Source organism: Caenorhabditis remanei, chromosome V (assembly GCF_010183535.1).
Source record: "Caenorhabditis remanei strain PX506 chromosome V, whole genome shotgun sequence".
NCBI lineage: Eukaryota > Metazoa > Nematoda > Chromadorea > Rhabditida > Rhabditidae > Caenorhabditis > Caenorhabditis remanei.
The window spans coordinates 16,026,298-16,045,805 of NC_071332.1; the positions used below are offsets into that span (position 1 = coordinate 16,026,298).

Here is a 19,508-nt window from a genome sequence, read left to right on the forward strand (position 1 = left end):
GAATTGTCGCGGAGCTCTATTTGTGGATTAGTCGTTTTTCAGGATGTCCTCATTTTATTTTCATTTCCAAACTTTCAAATTATCAAAATGTTTTCACGTGAACTCGAGTGGTGAAGCCGCGAGAAAACGCGCCGACGGCGCGAAAGCCTAATTTGGTTATCAAAATAAAACCATCCGTGTATGATTGACAAAAAGAATTTCGTAACATCGTGTTGCGAAACCAAGATGAACATTTCTTATCAATCTTTTTTCTTGTTTATCAGTCGACCGGCTCATTACTTGTATAAAAAGACCACAGTGCTCCTACTCAGTTCAGAAACATTTTTGATTGCTATGGACCAATTGCACACTGTTCCCATGAATGAAATTTTGGACCTCGTAGGATTCCCTGCAATGTGAGTTTTAAAAAACTTTCAAAACCAATTTAGTTATCAATAAAAAATTCCAGCCTAACCCTCCGCAAAGTTAGTTCAAATCTCCGTGATTTTATTGATGATACCTGCCCCGACTTTAACTTGAAATCCGTGGATGTCACTTTAGAATCCAAAAAGATCAGTGTCAACTGGATTCTCGCATCTGGAAATTTTCTTGTTTGCTACTCCCCACATGAGAATGGTTTCATGGTTAGCTGCGAGAATAAAGAGAAAATTGTGGAGAACTCACACTATATTGATGCGTTTTATAACGACTTCTCTATAGTATTGAAGAATCAGAAGACACCTTTGGAGAGATTTCATCTTTGTCTAAGCAGATTTACTGAGCAACTGAATTTTCTGGAATTTTTCAAGAAGAAAAGTTGGAAAATTAAAACCAAATACTTTGATATGGGATTTCACAACAGCGAGGCAATAAACCACGTTCTCCCTTGTCTTGATTCCGAGGTTCTGAAAGAGATTCGATTTTTCAACACAACTTATAAAAATCAAGAATTGAATCTAGACCAAGTAGTTAATCTGGAACAATTTAATGATGCCAAGAGGTTCAGCGTTCGAAACTTTTCAATTTCCACCGCTATGCTTCATTTTTGTCATTTCACAACAGTTAATGCCATGTTTTCGGAGATCACAGCAGAAGATATGGATCTCTTGAAATTTGTGAGTTTTTGTGAGCAGTTTGAGCCAGTCCATTATAATTAAAACGACATTTCAGTCCGCAATCACTTCACCAAAATTCGAAAAGTTTAATATCGAATACGAGATGTTTAAGGAAGATGATAAACTGGTAGAACTTCTTGGCAGCCCATATTACCCACCTAATTCTACAGGACGGAACAAGAAACAATGGTTTTTCAAGACTACACATCAAACAGATAAAGTTTTACAAATAGTACATCACATTTGTTTTAACCGGTTCGATTTTTTATTGATGGATAAGTCATCTGTACCAAGTAGAGCTTCAGTGAGGAAATTGTCACGTTATGATGTTATTTGTACTTTGCTATGAACCAATAATTTATAAAAAATATTTAACCGTCTCAACTTTGTACGAGGCAATACTATTTAGAAGTACTCTGAATATAATAAACATAGATTCATTGGGTTTTCAATGAATATTTAAACTTTCGAACTTATTTCGATATGATTTTTTTGCAAAAATCACAAGCGGGCGTAATGTCCGTAACGAAAAGATTTGAATTTTTCTTATATTGAAAGATACGAAAAATAAACGTGTAATTCGAATTTGGCACTCGGTCAAGTCTTTTTTTGGCACCGTGCCAAAAAATCAGAAAATTTTCTTTCACTACTCAACTTCCGGACTACCGGGATATAATAGATATTATCTATCTAGTTTGGAAAACTCTCCTTGTTTTCTCCCACGTACATAGTTCTCACACCCACTTTGTCGCAGCTGTTAAAACAAAAAATATGATCTGTAAACATAAAATATCAAATATAATGTTGAAACTTTTAGAGTTCAAAAACTGTCCAAATATCCGGAAAACTCATAGAGATCGAATAGAGGCTTGGTATAAAAGGCGGCTAAGGTTTTGGAATAATCACTTCATCCTCTCATCATGAATTTCTTCTTGGCATCTTTATCTATCTTCATGGAAATAGCTTTGGCTGCTATTGTTGATGATTTCTCCTGTACCGTTAATGTAAGTTTTCATGCAACGAGTTTTTATGAAATTAATAAATTGATTTCAGGGTGTCTACACCTCCTCCGCATCACTGGAGGGCTCATCATGCTCGACTATATCGTAAGTTTTGTTACAGAACAAGGCTCCCTCTTATGATACGGTGAGACAGTGTTGGTGACGAAGTTGGGCACGCATCGACTGTTCTACAGCATTCAAGTCATAACAGGAAATACTATACATTTCCGTTTCTGTATACAATGTCTAGACCAAGTCATCATTTTCGCTCTCACGAATATTGTTTTCCCTTATTTTTTCTTTCTCTGAAAAGTGAAAAACCGGTGTTGAATATACAGACAATAATATAAATCAACATTGTTCAGTCTTCAAAATGCCCACAAGCTTTCTTCACTTCAATTCTATAGCTCAAACAGTTGGAACGTTTGCCTTCTTAATCAGCTCATTTCTCGGAATTATTGTGGTATTTTTGACGCTTTTTGGTATTCGAAAAATATTCGGAACGTACAAATATCTAATAGTGACTTTTACTACTGTCGGTATTGGTTTCACATGCTTGGAAGCAGTTTTCCATCCGAATCTTCATTTTTATAATAATGGATTTGTTTTGTTCTCTTTATGTTCTCCATTCGGTCTAAGCAAAGAGACTTTGAATGTTATTATATGTGAGTTACCAATTAAAAAAACCATTTTACAATAATTCTAGCAATGTATGCTGGAGTCTACTCTGTGACTATATCTCTATTAGCTGTACAGTTTATTTATCGGTATTGGGCGTTGTTTAGGTATCTATTAAATTTAAACTTACCTTAAAAATATATTACAGTCTTAATCACCTGACATACTTCCGTGGCTGCAAATCTCTTATTTGGGCTGCTTATTGCATATTCTTCGGAGGGATTTGGTGGATTGGAGCATATAGTCTAATGGAAATGGATGACGTTGCAGAAAAATATTTTGAAGAAGAAATGTTCATTCGATATAGTGTTTCAGTCAAAGAAATTCCAGTGAAAGCCTTTTTAGCTTACGACCCAGAAGATGGTTCGATTAGGTGGAAGAATGTTTCGTATTCAATTTTGATGAACTCAATATTGACCTTTCAATACGGAGTAATGATTTATTGTGGATGGAATATGCACTCAAAAATGGAAGAGAAAATTGCTAACTTTTCTGTTGCACTGAAGCATCATAACAGACAACTATTCAAAACTTTAGTGTTCCAGGTATAAAAATGTTAACATCTAGAATACTTTTCCAATCATTTTTCCAGATCAGCACTCCCACAATCTTCTTATTTTCTCCTTTGATTCTCATTATCTATCTCCCATTTTTTCAAATCGAATTTAGTCTTCCTGCCGGCGCGATAATGAGTTTATTCAATATATATCCAGCAATGGACTCAATTATTATATTAATTATTGTTAGAGAGTATAGAATTGCTGCGAGAAGTAGGATAGATAGTAGTTTATAATAATTTACACAAAACATTTGTTTCAGAAATGTTGAACATTGTGATAAAAAAATCAGCAGGGTTATGCGCAAAGACTAGCAGCACCTCTCAAACTACAGGACAAATTGAGTTGCCCACGATCAGGACTATTTTGTGATTTTAACGTTTTTTATTCGCTTTGCTGGCTTTTCTGGACATTAAATTCACAAATAAAATTATTTTCTCATGAATTGTTTCAATCTTCATTTATGAAAACTCATTAAAAAAAAAGTTTACACTTCTTCATTGGATTTATATGTGATCGAACCGGACAATTGAATGCATCAGAAAACTTTTTCATATTCGCAAGCACTCTTTCAATATTATATTTTTTTTTATGAAGCTTCAACATTTTCCAGTTCAAAAATAGAAGTTTTTTTTCGGATTTTGAAATCAAGATCAGGAAAAATTGATAATCAAAAAAATCGGCATATCACTTCAAACAAAAAACTTATGTCAGTTTTACTGAATATTTCAGCTATCGTTAAAAAAAAAGTTTATTCAAAAGGGACACGTTTCAGCTGAGATAAACATGAAAGTGTAGAGGTATACTCGCTCATGACCGCTACTGTATACAGTATCTAGTTTGGTAAACTCTCCTTGTTTCTCCCACGTATAATAGTTCTCACACCCACATCGTAACAGCTGTCAAAACAAGAAATATGATTTTTAAACATAAAATATCAAATATAATGTTGAAACTTTCAGAGTTCAAAAGCTGTCCAAATATCCGTAAAACTCATAGAGATCGAATATCGACTTGGTATAAAAGATGCCTAAGGTGTTAGGATAATCACTTCATCCTCTCATCATGAATTTCTTCTTGGCATCTTTATCTATCTTCATGGAAATAGCTTTGGCTGCTATTGTTGATGATTTCTCCTGTACCGTTAATGTAAGTTTTCATGCAACGAGTTTTTATGAAATTAATAAATTGATTTCAGGGTGTCTACACCTCCTCCGCTACCGCTTGCGCCAACACCATCTCCGATCAAGCCTGCGCAGTGTTCTACCCAGAATCGTCTCCAAACGCTGGCTTCCCTCTACCCGGAAATAGTGTTCAAAGACCTTACAAATGCTATAGTGTGAATGCAAATGGAGGAGCTGTTAGTGCAGATATGAAGAAGGCCGCAATCTCAAATTGTGCTAAAACTTGTGGAATGTGCTGCTTGACTCCAGCCTACAACTGTCCAAATGCTCCTTGTGAGTTTTCAATTTTTCCGGGTTAATCAAAATATAATGTTTAACTTTATAGTCCCAAGTATGGATTGCAACTCGATCACCGCTTCCCAATGCTCGTCACCAATCTGGCGTGAGCTGATCGCTAAGAATTGCCCAGCCGCCTGTGGATTCTGTAACGATGGAGGATGCGTTGATGGAGTAACCGACTGTGCAAACGATATCACTATCTGTACCAATGTTGTCATGCAAGACTTTGTGAATCAATACTGTAAGAAGACATGTGGCAGATGCAATGGAAGTAACCCATCTAAACCAACTTGCACCAAGTATCCGGGAGATTCTGCCTCTGCTTGTGCTGCGTGGGCTGCCAATGGTTATTGTACCAATAGTTTTTATACCGATGAAACGAGAAGAAGGTATTGTGCAACCACTTGCAAGATTTGTTGATTGGGACTTGAGTAGAAATCGATGACAACTTATTATTAGAATTTGTGAAAAATTGTTTTATTTGTTATTGACCACTAATAAATAAACAATTTCAATTAAGAAAACATGTGGAACGTCTGAAAATGAATCCAGACTTTGATAGGACTTGCGCATAATTCAACTACCATCGGAACCAAAAAATTGTAGTTACAACCGATAAAATTGACATTTGAAGACACATTATTTTTTAAAAGTACCACTAGTCGAGAATTCTGTCGAAACTAGAGCTCTACGAGCAAATGAAGGGTGTTCCAATGCCATCAGTGATTGAGAAGATAATTTATAGAAAAAAAGAAAAAATATTTTTCATTCAGTTATAATTATGAACACGTGAATTGTGGGAAGGTTTTGCAAATGTGAATTTTTTACAAGTCAGAATTTTCATAGTTTCATCACGGTATGGCTTATGTATCCCCAACATGATAAGAGTTGAGCACAATCCATGAGTTGTAGTAACTATGACTGAAAGTTGTGAATATACAAGATCTAAGTTTCCAGTAAACATTGTTGACACCACGTGAACTGCTGCAATTGTAATTCAGAAATAAGAATGGAACAGACATGGTAAATGCCAGGAAGTAGTTGATAAGATAATGGAATGCTCTTTTAATTTTACGGCTCTGCGTTTCCGAGTCAAAACGAACCAGATGGTTGTATTGATTTTCGAAAAACATGACTATTGCGGGACCCAGTGCTGAAATCATATGGCTTTTTCCTTGAAAACACCTGCTAGAACATACAAATAAGAGTAGTTAAGACAGTATACGTCATTAACCAAAATGGCACACCCATGTATTACCAAACGCCTAAAGGATAGCCAGATGTGATAGGGAATATGATAATTGGAATAGCAAAAATTGACATTTCAATGTCGAATAACACTGATCTGAAATAAAAACCTTTTATAACTATCATGTTGTGAAAAAAATGTTTGATCAAGAATTAAAAAAAATATTTTTGCGGGCTGAAACTCACATGCGGCAGGGAGCTACGCAGCAGATTTTTTAACAAGCAACATTGAGTTTGATTAAATGAAAGAGAAATATGCAAAAATACACGAAAAACGTTGAAAACTTTTATCAAAACATGAGTTTATCTCAATGCTGCTCCTTAAAAAATCAGCTGGAATTTCAACCGCGCCGCTTGCAGTTGAAGCTCCGCCCACAACTCCCTGTCACACTTGCGTTTCAGCCCGCGAATTTTTTTTTTGAAAATCCACGGCCAAACTTTATTTTTTCACAGTAATTACGAAACGTCTCACTTACGTAAAGTGTACCAAGAGCATTGATCACTTAACCTTTTCCATTGACTTCGGCGTTTTCGCAATAACAATATAAGTTCCAAAAATAGGAATCGGAATTTAAATAACTGACATAAAATGAAAAGTCATTTCGAAAAATAAATCGGATTCCAGAAAACTTCCACGGTAACCACATACCGTGACGGTATGTGCAACTCATTGGAGAAGCGATGAATTTATATTTTTAGTTTTAAGGCTTAGTAGCAGAAATATTTCACCTGCATGACATTGATTAAAATTTTTTTTACCAAGAATTCACATGTTCTATGCACACGCAGCTGCGTTCAATTTTCGAGCACTGCCGCAAGAAATGGACGTGGCCACCGAAAATGTTAAATTTATAATAAATCAAACAGGAAAGATGTTGAGGACAATGCTTGATTAATTAATATGCGTGTAAGTTAAAGTTTTATAATAATTCATATTAAAAGTTTATTTTAAAAAATATTTGAGTGGGAAGATAGGAAACTAAGCTTTGGATTTTCGAGGCTTATTTTGAAGAGATCGGAATAAATATCCGCTACAGTATGCTTTTATAGAATGATGCTTAGATGGTGCTTAACATCGTTTTTAAAAGAGATTAGAGCAGCGATTTTTGATTTTTTTGAGTAATTTATTTAGCAAAATAATTTTGCTTTTTGAGATCTTACTCTATGTCAGAAAACAGTTCCTGACGAATATATCAAATTGAGAAACATCCAAAATGTCTAACACTTTGGTATAATTATAGAATACTTTGACTGCAGATCGAATCGAACCAAGCAGTAAAATAATTTCTCCATATCGGACGTGACCGTCCTCTAGAGACTTATCGATTGAGTATTTCATCAGATTTAACATACATCTTTGAACCATTTCATCTTTATCTTCAACAGTCACTCTTCTTGGGTAAGATGCTGAAATTTCAGCGGTATTGGTTACAGTATTATTTGTGTTTCTAGTCTTTTAGTGGTTGACTCGATCCTGAGAATCCACATCGGAATTCTTATAAGGTGTTGAAGAACCTGTATATTGTAAGAATATCCGACTCTGCACAAAGATCTTTAATTTTGTCATTTTTGCTCACTTTTGTTGTTTTCTTTTGTTGTATTTGACAGTAAACGACAAAACTTGATAGGAACACCACAAAAATGATAGAAAAAACGAAGAAAACCTGAAAAACCAATATGTTCGAAGTGAAATTTCAAGAATGTTCTGCTGGCACAAAAATGCTTTTGATATTAAAAAAACAATTTGCAGTTCTACTTTTCATTTGCATGCTTCACGAAAATTGAAATTATGGGTCAATGAATGGTACCATGAGAAACAAGCTAATGAACGGGGGTATTTGAGTTTAGAACTCGGAAGAATAGTACTGCGACAAAATAAAACTGTGAAAATATAGAACAGGAAAAAATAGAACTGAACAAAGTGGAACTACGAAAAAATGGAACTGCTACAAAACAGAACTTGACAAAATAGAACTGAACACAATGGAACTGCTACAAAATAGAACTGTTACAAAATAGAACTCTAGTTCGAATGGAGCGCGTTTGCATTCGTGACTTTTAAGACGAATTATAACCAATTTTCGAGGAGAAAAGTCGACTAAAAACACTTATTTTATGGAGATAAAGTCTTTGTCTATTTAATAGTCAACAAAAAACTGTATAAAATTATATTAGATAAGCTCGAAAAGCATTTTCAAAACCAGTGGTAGAGTTCTATTTTATAGCAGTTCTATTTTGTAGCAGTTCCATTGCGTTCAGTTCTATTTTGTTGAGTTCTATTTTGTAGCAGTTCTAACTTTCACTGTTCCACTTTGTAACAGTTCTATTTTTTCCTGTTCTATATTTTCACAGTTTTATTTTGTCACAGTTCTATTCTTCCGAGTTCTAAACTCAAATACCCCCTAATGAACATGTAGTAATTTTAAAGGGTACTGTAGTTTTGAGAAAATTTCATTCCGTCACTTAATTAATAGTTTCTGCGACATTTCTTACCATCCGTCAAACTTCTGTGTTCATGACAGAATCTAGATAGAGAAATTTGCCGGCCCGGCCCGGTCGGTCCGTCGGTGGAGCCGGTCAAATTTTCATCAAAAACCGGGCCGAGCCGGTGAAAATTCTCAAATCGGCCCGGTCCGGCCCTTTGCAAATCTGAAAAACACTCTTTCCCAACGCCTCGAAACAGTCTTATCGTACTGTTGTTGTCATTCCTTTTTATAAACCCGGAGAACTAGCTCGTCGGTGTCTTGGAAAACAAACCGTAATAAGAAACGTGCTAGTTAAAGAATATTGAAAAGTTGAAGAAGACACACTTACGAGTCAACAGAAGGAGAATTTTCAGAAGCACACATTCGATTGCGTCGATTTTCAGATCTTGGAATGGTTTCTTGAGCATGAGTAGTAACTCCTGAATGAACTCATAACGATTTCTGAAAATGAAAACAGTGGTAAAGTAATTTATATTGTGAGTACCTTGATTCTTCCTGTGAAGTGATGTCCATCAACTTTGAGTTGTCAGAAATATACGTGTCATTTTGCAGGAACCACGTATCCTCAGCGAAGGGTTTTTGAGCATTTTTAAAAGCCTGATCAATCAATATGAAACCGACTCCGAATTCTCCGGTCACACACTTCTTCTCTCTTGAGTTTAACCCACGGAATGTATCGATCCGGTTAGCCCAGTCGATTGCATTACGGAACCCGATATGGAGAGATAAATTTATATCAAAAGGAGTTGCAGGCCTATACAGTTTTTGGCTGATCTGGAAGCTCTACTGTAGATTAGTAAAAAGAAGAGGTTAATTTACCTTTGCTGCACCAACATCACTACTGCAAACAGTATATTTCTGATTTGTGTCCCATTGAGAAGTTTGAAGTTGCACGAAACAATTGAACTGGGAATCCACCTCAATGATTTTTGGTAGTTTTTTGGTTGGTTTCCGTGGTTTTAGAGAGCATCCAAACTCTGAAGAAGATTTTAATTAATGTACGTAAGGGCTGACACTAAAAACCTTCAAAAACCATTCCAGCATTGATGCATTTCTGGAGTCGGCAACTGCGACAAAACCTGATTGGATCTGCAATTAACTATTAGAAACTGTAATTCGACACGAAAGTATAACCTGCGTCTTCTTTGCATTGTTTCTTGCACTTTTTCATTTTTCTTGCGTGACCACTTCGCAAGAAAAACATTTTACACTTATAACAGACACCGGGTCGGACCAATTTATCACTTGATTCATTTTCACAAATAACGCAGTGGCCAAATGACATGGCAACTCAGGTCCTGGTAAATCAAAATGCTTTTGAAAAAGTGAAAGATTTTCAAAATCCGCCTGTTTTCATACTTTAACTACAATACTTTAGGATTAACATGCAGGTATAAAAAAATAAGATTTGTAGAAGTCCCTCCCTCGCAAATACTATGTATGATTCTAGAATGTGGTATTAGCGGATAAAAAATCTGTGGTCATAAAAATAAATATTTGTGTACCAGAGCTGTGCGGAAGTTAATTAGCTGTATTGAATCTATAACTACTCAACGAGCATAAAAATCCCAACATTTTACTTATGGTAACAGTGGATTTGGAAAAGTCTCCACTTCCGACTTCCGCGTGTCAAATTCTGTGATGCAAAATTCAGTGATGGAAAATTTCTACATTCCCAAAGAATTTATGACAAGAAATCTTGGGGAGATTAATTGATTGTTTAAGTTCAACATGCATTCGAAGATTTCCTTTTTTTCACGATTGTCGCCTATGTTCTGCCAAATAAAAACAAAACTCACGAGCAGATCAGATAAGAAAGTGGATAAAACAGATACCAAGCTTACGATAAACCGGATTTTGAGACCATTACATAAATAGAAATACAAACTAAAGCTTGACGAAAGCAGTGACGCTTGAAGTTGATTTAGTCCGGATCACTAGATTAAGATTACTATGTCACTGGAGTTTTACGATTTATTGCTGATATTTTTTTGATTTTCGGAATATTTCGGGATGTAGGAGTAGTTGGAAATGTAGCTCTGCAAAAACAGAAAAAATTGAACCAATCAGTAAATTTTTTATTGAAAATACGTTTAAGTTTTACTAGAAATAATACTAGTGGTCTGAACTACTGTAACTTTGATTTGATCGCTTCTCCAAATGAAAGACACCAAAAACTTTCTGTATGCATGATGTACGAGCAGGATGCACAAACTGGTTGCTCCATTGTGTATAACAACTGACAGGGACATCAAGTTATTGTTATACTGATCGTATTGATCAGGATTCTGACGGTTCAAGAAAAAAGTCATTGGTAGTGCGTCGAACAGTATTGGAATGAAAGTTTGGCCAAGTAGCCCGAAGAATGCCCGGATTTGTAGACGACGAGTTTGACTTGATATTTGGGAGTTTTTGAATATAAGAAGGTAATAAATACAACAGATGGAGAAAAATAGTATTTGGAATAACATACTCAAATAGACAGTCATCAATGAATAAGTAAAGTAGGAAACCCAAGATGTGTCTGAAGCAATGATGAGAAATGGTTCTGTGAAAAACATAAAAATATTATTTTTATTTGGCTAAATTTTTTTTTTGAATATCTCGCAAATTTCACCGATTTTCTTTGATATAGACTTTAGCTAGTTGATAGTGTACAGCGGGACGAGCTAAAATGGATTTTTGGGCTTTTTGCGTTTTTCGGCAGTTTATCCCGGCCCGCGGTACATTAACGATCTCCCATCCGGCCCGTAATAGGTCACAGACATTGAGCTTGTTCAGATCTACATTTTGGTATACTTTTCAGCTCATAATAATAATAAGTTTAAAGCGAGTTAAGGGCCGGCCCGGTAGACACGTATGAATTAGAATCATAATTTAAAACTTATTGAAGATAAATAAAATGAACTTTCTCTCCGGAACTTTACAACCAACCCATTCGTCATCTCCGGTATATGATACTTTTGATTTTTCGATTTCCGCTTCTCGAATCACAGAAAAGATCACAAAGTCAATTTAAAAAGGCGTTAACCGATAAGAGAGCATCGTACATTTCCGCATTCGTTTTCATAAATAATCGTTATTGTTTGAGGATTCAGACAAATTCTGAAAAATGTTCCTCCTCGGACTTCTTCTACTAAATCTTTTTGGAAATCTATCTGCAGCAGGTACCGGACCTACTTGTCCAGATGGTTTCACATTGCTGAATGATTCGAAATGTGTTAAGGTATATAGATTATAAAAATATTTTATTGAATTCTACAAATATTTTCAGCTCTATGAGACTGCGATGACTTATGTCAAGGCGGTGAAGACATGTAGAAGTATTATCAAAGGAGATATAGTATCAGTGCACAAAAATACGGACAATCAAGCACTTCTTAACCTAATTAACTCCCATCACTCTGTCCGTCCAATCTGGTTAGGACTCACTTGTGTAACATCAAATCCAAATTCATGTTCATGGGACGATAACAGTGGTGCAGCAAGTTATTATAACAATTTTGCAAAATGTAAACCTATTTTTTATAAATCAAACCCCAGAATCCCTAGATTTCCAGCCAATCCAAATCTCTCTGCTGGCAAAAACGTGTACATGTTGGTGAGCGGAAGTTCTACTGGTAAATGGATATCCGCCGATGGTAATCTTGTCTCATTGAGTTTTGTGTGTGAAACTCCGTCTAGTTTGGTACCAGATGACGAATCATGCAGCCCGGCGTCACCAACGACGTTCTTATTTGCATATTCCAATGACTTGAATCCGACTGACGTGCTGGAAGTGTGGAGTCATTTTGATCAACATCGAGAGGAAATTTCAAACAAGTCGGTGGTATTTGCTAATGTTAGATTTGATTTGCGTAAGGCGGAGGATATTTTCTATCATACAAACTTCAGGTACCCCTTTCTCCTAGTGCTAATATTTTCTAAATTGTTTCAGTGACGTCATGGATTCAGTCGAAGCTCACCTCCCGGATTCTGACCTCGGATTCACTGATGTTGGCACTGGAAGTGATATTCTCAGTATTATTCAAAAATTTATAAATGACGGCCAAAAAGCTCCAATCTGCGGATCTGCTATGTTAATCCTATTGAAACGATATCCGAACGAGCAGAATATCGACGATATAGTAGCAAAACTTCGAAAACATCACATTTATATTTATGTGGTCACTCATGAAGTCCCGTCAGGGGGATTATATTCGCAAACTATGTATGATATTGCAACGAGGACAAATGGATATTGCTCTTTCGGTATTGATCAAAACTTTTTATATGTGAGAATGAAAACTTTGTTGAAAAAAAATCAACATTTCTCTTTTCAGGCTGCCACCAACGGAGGAGCGTATTATAGTCACTACCTTTTCTACTCCACTAATATTCCAGTGTCTGGAAAAAATGGGACTGTTGCGCTACCACTTATGACAGTACCTGATTTGGAAACTGATTATTTAATTATGACGATTCAAGATCATGGTTGGTTTCCAAGAAAATGAAGTTTTGAAGAAAAAAAGTTTCAGGACCACTCACCTCGTTTATAAGGCAGGAGATTGATTGGAATGCTGTAGGCACAGATTTGTCTGGCGGCGAAGCAGAAAACATTTGGGACTTTGGATGGGTTAAGGTAAGGAATACAAACAAATGTAATGAGTCCAAAATATATTTTCAGGGAAACGGAACATTTTATGAACTCAGTTGGCAGCCCAGCCCGAATTATGTATATAATATGACTTTCAGCTATGCGTTTACTGATCGAAGCAGCCAGGTGCTCCAGTTCAGAGCGTTTACAGAGGAGTGAGTTATACCGAAGAATAATGATAAATCTGAAAAAACATTTCAGCGAGAATGTGATCAACACATGGATTCCTTATGACAACTGAGACTAATGTGTGATAAATAATTGTGAATAAATTTGAGCATCCAAATAAACTTCAGTTATTTTACACATTCAAGCTCAAATACCGAGAGCTACACGTTTGTTAATAGCCTCTCCCAGCGCTACATTTGTCCATTGCCTCAAATTTCACAAGACAATATTCTAAGGATATCAATTTTTTGCGCAAACTCTACACTATTCTAGCTATAAGACTTAATGGATTATGTTCAATATGATATTTCAATGCGTGTTTCTTCCTAGGTACCAGCAGTTATTTGTGAGAAATATTGGAAGTATGGTTTCTTGATAAATAACATTCAGATTTCTTTTTTCGGACGTCCGAAACAAATTTTAACGACTGCATCTTCTGTATTATTTCAATAGTATATTCAACACAAAAATCAATTTAATATTTACTATTTTTGAATTCTTGTCGCTTATAAAAATAACAATACCAGTCAATCCGAAGCGTGTATAGCCAAAGAAGTTGAAAAGAATACTATCAAGTTGTTATCGGTTATTTTGGGAACAAAACAATATGCCAATAGTTCTAAAATTAAAAAGACATTATGTTAATTGCTACCTGAATTTGAATAATTTGAATATTAACAAACTATCACATAATTTATTTTTTAGCCAGTTTTATAACTTTAAAAATTAGTCAAATCTTCTATAACAGCAACCAGGGCAACAATCGACGCATTCTTCAAAAAACCACCATACCAATCAATTTTTCCATTTCCACAGAGCTCGGTTTTTGTGAATGTTAAAAAATGAATTCGCTCATCGTAATATGGATGACAAAACGCTGAATTTCGCGGAAAGCTCAGTGCGCTGCCCATTTTAAAATAGTAACAGAAAACCACTTTCATAAAACAATACTGCAATGAATCCTGTGAATAACGAGATTGCATCAAAAAAATATTTTTGTATTTTGTTCACTAAAAACTTTCTACTGAACCTAGTTGGACATTGGAATAACGCCATGGAAAAAAAAAATTTTCTCTTGACCCCCTCTATTGTAAAACTATACCTCGCCTGATTACGTTTTGACTTAATTTAACTTTGCTATCAAGAATTGTTATACGTAACTGTTGCCATTGTACCGTCTCAATTCACATGTAAACACGAAACTATAATTTAGTTCTTCTCTGACATGCATGTTATGCATACTTTTATCAGACCCCCTCGTCTGATGTAAAATAAAATATTACGAATCGCAATATTATTATGAACTTTTCATTGAGTTTCGCAAAAATGTTAAGTAAAAAGTTTAAAGTAAAAACAATAAAAGTGATGCAAAGATAAATGAAGGGATAAAGAAACTGGTTGCTGAAACTTTTGTTGTCGTTTGAATTGTTGTGGTAGATGGATTGGAAGTAGGTAAAGCAGGTAGTTGTTGCTGGGTACTGTTATCTGCCTGGAACCAAATCACAACTTCACAAAAGTCGCCATGCACACCAGAAGTGCAGCAACAGATTCCAGTCGACAAAGTGGCAGGTGGCACACATAACCTATCCCAACAGTACTCTCCAGTGTACATATACGGGCAAATGCATCTTCCGAACTTATCAGTTTCCCCACCGTGGCATACCGACGCGTCTGTAAGAATTGTGTTTAGTTAGGTGTCTCACATAGATAAAAAACCTGAAGGAAGGTGTTGATAATAATAGAATATTCTGTGAAGCACCAGTTTTCCAGCATTGTTGTATGCAGTGACTGTCCACGTTGTCAGCTCATTCTTCGGGACCACAATGCTTTCTGATAACAAGTTGTAGGTACAAGAATTGGAATCTCTTTGGATGACAGTTGAGTTTGTATAGCTTTGTGGTTGATCGTATCGCTTTCTGTTAACGATTTCTGAAACCATGAAAAATGAAAAAAAAATTTTGACAGTCTGTTGGAAGCTAACTCACGTATCTCTAGATTTGTTGGAATAATTCCGTCGGTGACTTTCATTGCAGCATAAAGTGGGAGACTATCCAGTTTACCTGAAATAAAAAAATTTTTTTGATTAAAAAAATTGATCTCAAAAAATGAATCCTACTTCTCTGAGTGATAATCTGTGAAGTCACTGTGGCGTCATCGGTATTAGAAGAAGTGAATCCGAGAATCATTCCTACTGTAGTCTTGTGTCTTACTGTAATCTGGCAACCACCGGTGGCAGTCAACGCAGAAATTTTCCAGACCCCACTAGCGAATTTCGACTTATCAACTCTCATGGAAACAAAGTTGGGATTTTGATAAGTGATGTAGTCGGTGACACCAACAATTGCTCCGTTTGAGTCTTGCATCTGAACAGTTTTCAGCCCTGTTCCAACCACTTGTACCACCGAGTAATCCGCGCCGTCTTCAAAGAAACCATCGATGACGAGAGGGGTGTCGTGGCAGTTCTGAATCACGATTTGTTGGAAAATTTTTGATGTCGGAAATTAACTTACATATTGCTCATTATCTGTTGTCAATGCTGTCACACCAATCATATCTTTGAACAATGGAAGCAACGTTGTCTCAGTTTTTGTGATTGGAATAATCCGTCCATTTGTCATTTTCTGGATTAGCTCTAATTCCTTTGGCAGAGCGAAAATTTCAGTGGTGACTCCATCAGCAATAGTGATGAAGTTAACCTCCATATTTCTGCTCACAATATCCCATGTTCTCGCAACATTCTGCACACTCTTCACAGCTTGATTAGTGAAATAATACACTTGAGCTGTAGGCCTCAATGTGATCTTTTGGGCTTGAACGATAGATAACAGGCCCATAGTGTTCTGCAGGTTATTCAATAGTTGAAGGTTATTCACAAATTTCTGGAATTTCTCCCCAAAGTCTATTGGGTTATAGGCACTCAAGATAACATGAGACTCTGCTGAATCATGAGAAATCAATGTGAATTCCCAGTCGTAGGTGTCAGCGTTGGTGGCGTTTGTCAAGTAGATTATTTGATTGATCTCTTTCGCCAGTGTTTTATAGATCTGAGCGTTGTCCATGTGTTGCTCCAGAATGAATATGAGTTGCTTTGCTTCTTTCAGTCTTGGGTCATTGATAGCATCAATACTTCTCTCTTTGCACTGGAGAACATCAGCTTGTGAAATTTCATTCACCATTTGAAGTTCATGTTTCTCTCTGGCCATTGAGTAAATATCTTGAGGAGACTTCAAAATGTTGTGGAAGTAAGTGTCCTGGGGATTGTGGTTACTAGTGATACAGTATGCCGTCGACACTCTTTGTTGTTTGTATCCATTGTAATAGAACACGTGGACGGAGCTGAAATTTTTGATTTGTGTTATATTATCAGTATTGCATAACCATACGTCGCTGGACCTGGTGGACAATTTCCAGAGTCCCAAGATGGGAATCCGTAGAGGAATGTGCAATCCAGTTGGGGTCTCACGTAGGAGTAAATTTTCTCTCGGAGGAACCGCCCATCAAAAGTTCTCAATTCATATGAGCTACTTTCAAAATCAGGGAAATTGTATGTTTGCATGGTAGCAGACATGCCGACACCGATAACCGGCATACCATTCCCAACATCAATGTACATGTCATCGTTGTAGAAAATCATAAGAGTCCGCTTAGATTGCAAGAACATTCTATAGTTGTACTTGGAGCCAGGGGTATTGGAGATGGTTACGGTATCGCCGATTCTACTGGATCTGGTGTAGAGCTGAAACTTAGCACTTAGTATATACACGACACTTTTAAGATACTTACTCTATAAGATGGTCCCTCTGCGTAAAGGTTCACACCAGCCATAGTGGGTAAAGTGGATTCTGAAAGAATAACATCAAAAATGTTACTCGCATCAATAAAACTTACTAGTTGACGGGTCGATTGTGATTAAAAAGTAAACAGTATCCCCCGCGTTATCCACATAAGTTGTCAATGTCTCGTCATCAGTTTTTCCATAAGCAACTGCCACATTTTCAGAGTAATATTGGGATCCAATCACTGATAGAAGTGCTTTGGTGAAATCATTGATGTCTTGAATGAAGAATGTGTCTCCATGATTTGTGAGAGCAAGACGGCGATAGACATCGACACCATTTGATGTGTAGTCAGTTCCAGCTGGTAAGGAAAGGAAGAATGTGTACTGAAAACTTCGCCTAAATAAATGTACCTAAACAATTCTAAGACTTACTCTTGATTTCCAAAGAAGTGAGATCTGAAGGACGAGCTGCTCGGGATTCTGGTCAGTGAATCTGTGGGACCATGGTGTTGCGTCAGAAGACGGAGAGTCAGTGAAGACAAGTACTGTAGCATGGGATCTCTGTTTAGGGAATGTTTGTTGAGCAGCCTGGACTGCTGTGATCACAGGTTGGGAGTCGTCTCCATCATAAAGTGTGAAGCTGTTCAAAAATTTGACCACGTCGTCAACAGAGTACATGAATTTGCTTTGGACTTTAAGTTGGGACTGGACATTGACGAAACCATAGACAATGAAACTTTCAATCCAGTTATCATAAACACCATTTGCATCTTTTGTCATTCTTGAGATCATTTCTTTGAAATTTGTCTTCAAGGCATCCAGCTGGCTCTTCATTGAAGTCTTCGTATTAAACACTATGATGAGGGATCGAAGGTCAATGTTCACATGATCCTCATTCGGTGGCATACATCCACGTAATCCACAGTACTTGTCGTACCATCCGGGTGCGCAGGCACATCGATTCTTGTCAGGAACCGAGAAGCGCATACATCTAAAAAACCGGATGATCAATAGTTTAACATTGGAAACCTTCCCGTGCCAATCAAATTTTATCATCATCTCATTCTATGACACTTATGCACTATTAGAATGACAAGAGGTTTTGACTTTTCGAACTCTACAGTAACCCAAAAACTTTCAGAAGGCTGTTAAAACCGCATCTAATTTTTTGGAATTTCGCGCGGAAGTCGTTGAAAAAGATCAAGTTTTTAGCTTTGCAGGTCTGAAAAGAACTGCAAATCATGTTTTCCGCTTCGAGACCGTTTCGAACTAATTAGATACTTCTTCAACACCCCCGGCAAGTGTTCGTGAACCAATAATAAGAACTTACTTTACAGTTTCACACAGATCTCCACCAACATAACCTGGGCATTTACAAAGAGTCGAATTGATTGGGGTGCCTCCATTTTGGCATTGCTGGCCTGAAGTTAAGCACCGCCCATTTTTGAATTACGTAAATTATCACAATTTTCCTACCGTTTACGGTCGTAGCAAAACAGATAGCAAGAAACAGTACCGCTGAAAATATCATGACGAGTTGTGCCACGAGAAATCAAACCACTCGGAAAACTGTTGGCCTATTCTCGGAGAGAAGTGGGTGGAGCCTTTCTTACTGGACAAATTACTGGAGACACCTCTTTCCTAATGACAGTTTATGTACTGTCTCACTTCCCGGAATTCAGGAGATTGGCGGTAATCCGCTTTTTGAATCGATCTTAGGAAATCTATTTTTGTGTCATTAAAATTACAGTATTCTCCGACAGCTGTCATTTGTATATGTACCATAAATAAATTATGTGCAAAATTTTCTGAAAATTTAAGTTTCGTCAAGCTACATGAACATTTTCAAAAGACGATTTTTTTTAAATATCGTAATTTTTCAACTTTTGAAGACATGAAGTGATGCGGTTGTGATCTGATAAAAACGTTACTTTGTAGATCCTTGTTATTTCATCAATTAAAAAAAACCTAAGAATTATGAATGACATTCAAGGTATGCAAATAGAAAAACTGAAACAGAAAGACTCAAGTATAAATATACACTCGGACTTGTTTTACATGTAACATGTATGATTTCCGAAGCTTGTCAAAGTGTGGGCAGAGAAATAAGAATTAGAAGTTCAAAAAATGTTTATAAAGACATAATCCTATAAGGGAAAATAAATTCTCCTGGGTGTAGGTCTGAAAGTTTGCCACGAAGAACCCAAAAAACTCAAATTCTTCAGTAAGGAATACTTTTTTAAACTTTTCTGAAAGCATAAAAACAACCACCATTTTCATAGCCACAATTCTCCGCCCACAAAGACATTGGGCATTTTTCAAACAAACTTTTTACCAATAACTTTTGCGACAGCGTTCAAAAGGGACTATATTAACACACTCAAGACTATCTTTTATTT

At 36.4% G+C, this 19,508-nt stretch overlaps 6 protein-coding genes across 6 annotated transcripts; 4 read left to right on the plus strand and 2 right to left on the minus strand.

Moving 5' to 3' along the window:
- Positions 1–333: 333 nt before the first annotated feature.
- Positions 334–1,443, plus strand: GCK72_020472 (uncharacterized protein; the record flags this gene model as incomplete). The annotated part of the gene is made up of 3 exons (XM_053733591.1): positions 334–395; positions 449–1,094; positions 1,150–1,443. 3 exons carry the CDS (start codon positions 334–336, stop codon positions 1,441–1,443), a joined length of 1,002 nt encoding a protein of 333 aa, XP_053582504.1.
- A 571-nt stretch (positions 1,444–2,014) lies between these two features.
- GCK72_020473 (uncharacterized protein) lies at positions 2,015–3,702 on the plus strand (the record flags this gene model as incomplete). Its single annotated transcript, XM_053733592.1, has 5 exons — positions 2,015–2,098; positions 2,148–2,200; positions 2,922–3,318; positions 3,366–3,543; positions 3,593–3,702. 5 exons carry the CDS (start codon positions 2,015–2,017, stop codon positions 3,700–3,702), a joined length of 822 nt encoding a protein of 273 aa, XP_053582505.1.
- Positions 3,703–4,395: 693 nt separating this feature from the next.
- On the plus strand, positions 4,396–5,213 carry GCK72_020474 (uncharacterized protein; the record flags this gene model as incomplete). Its single annotated transcript, XM_053733593.1, has 3 exons — positions 4,396–4,479; positions 4,529–4,787; positions 4,840–5,213. 3 exons carry the CDS (start codon positions 4,396–4,398, stop codon positions 5,211–5,213), a joined length of 717 nt encoding a protein of 238 aa, XP_053582506.1.
- Positions 5,214–7,497: 2,284 nt separating this feature from the next.
- Positions 7,498–9,731, minus strand: GCK72_020475 (uncharacterized protein; the record flags this gene model as incomplete). The annotated part of the gene is made up of 6 exons (XM_053733594.1): positions 7,498–7,556; positions 8,856–8,968; positions 9,012–9,301; positions 9,347–9,504; positions 9,551–9,616; positions 9,662–9,731. The coding sequence occupies 6 exons, from the start codon at positions 9,729–9,731 to the stop codon at positions 7,498–7,500; spliced, it is 756 nt and encodes a 251-aa protein (XP_053582507.1).
- A 1,908-nt stretch (positions 9,732–11,639) lies between these two features.
- On the plus strand, positions 11,640–13,404 carry GCK72_020476 (uncharacterized protein; the record flags this gene model as incomplete). The annotated part of the gene is made up of 8 exons (XM_053733595.1): positions 11,640–11,753; positions 11,802–12,039; positions 12,088–12,421; positions 12,465–12,801; positions 12,850–13,000; positions 13,045–13,148; positions 13,194–13,318; positions 13,365–13,404. The coding sequence occupies 8 exons, from the start codon at positions 11,640–11,642 to the stop codon at positions 13,402–13,404; spliced, it is 1,443 nt and encodes a 480-aa protein (XP_053582508.1).
- Positions 13,405–14,673: 1,269 nt separating this feature from the next.
- Positions 14,674–18,096, minus strand: GCK72_020477 (uncharacterized protein; the record flags this gene model as incomplete). Its single annotated transcript, XM_053733596.1, has 9 exons — positions 14,674–15,002; positions 15,048–15,260; positions 15,317–15,391; positions 15,448–15,793; positions 15,842–16,667; positions 16,715–17,067; positions 17,115–17,173; positions 17,220–17,493; positions 17,542–18,096. 9 exons carry the CDS (start codon positions 18,094–18,096, stop codon positions 14,674–14,676), a joined length of 3,030 nt encoding a protein of 1,009 aa, XP_053582509.1.
- Between the last annotated feature and the right edge of the window lie 1,412 nt (positions 18,097–19,508).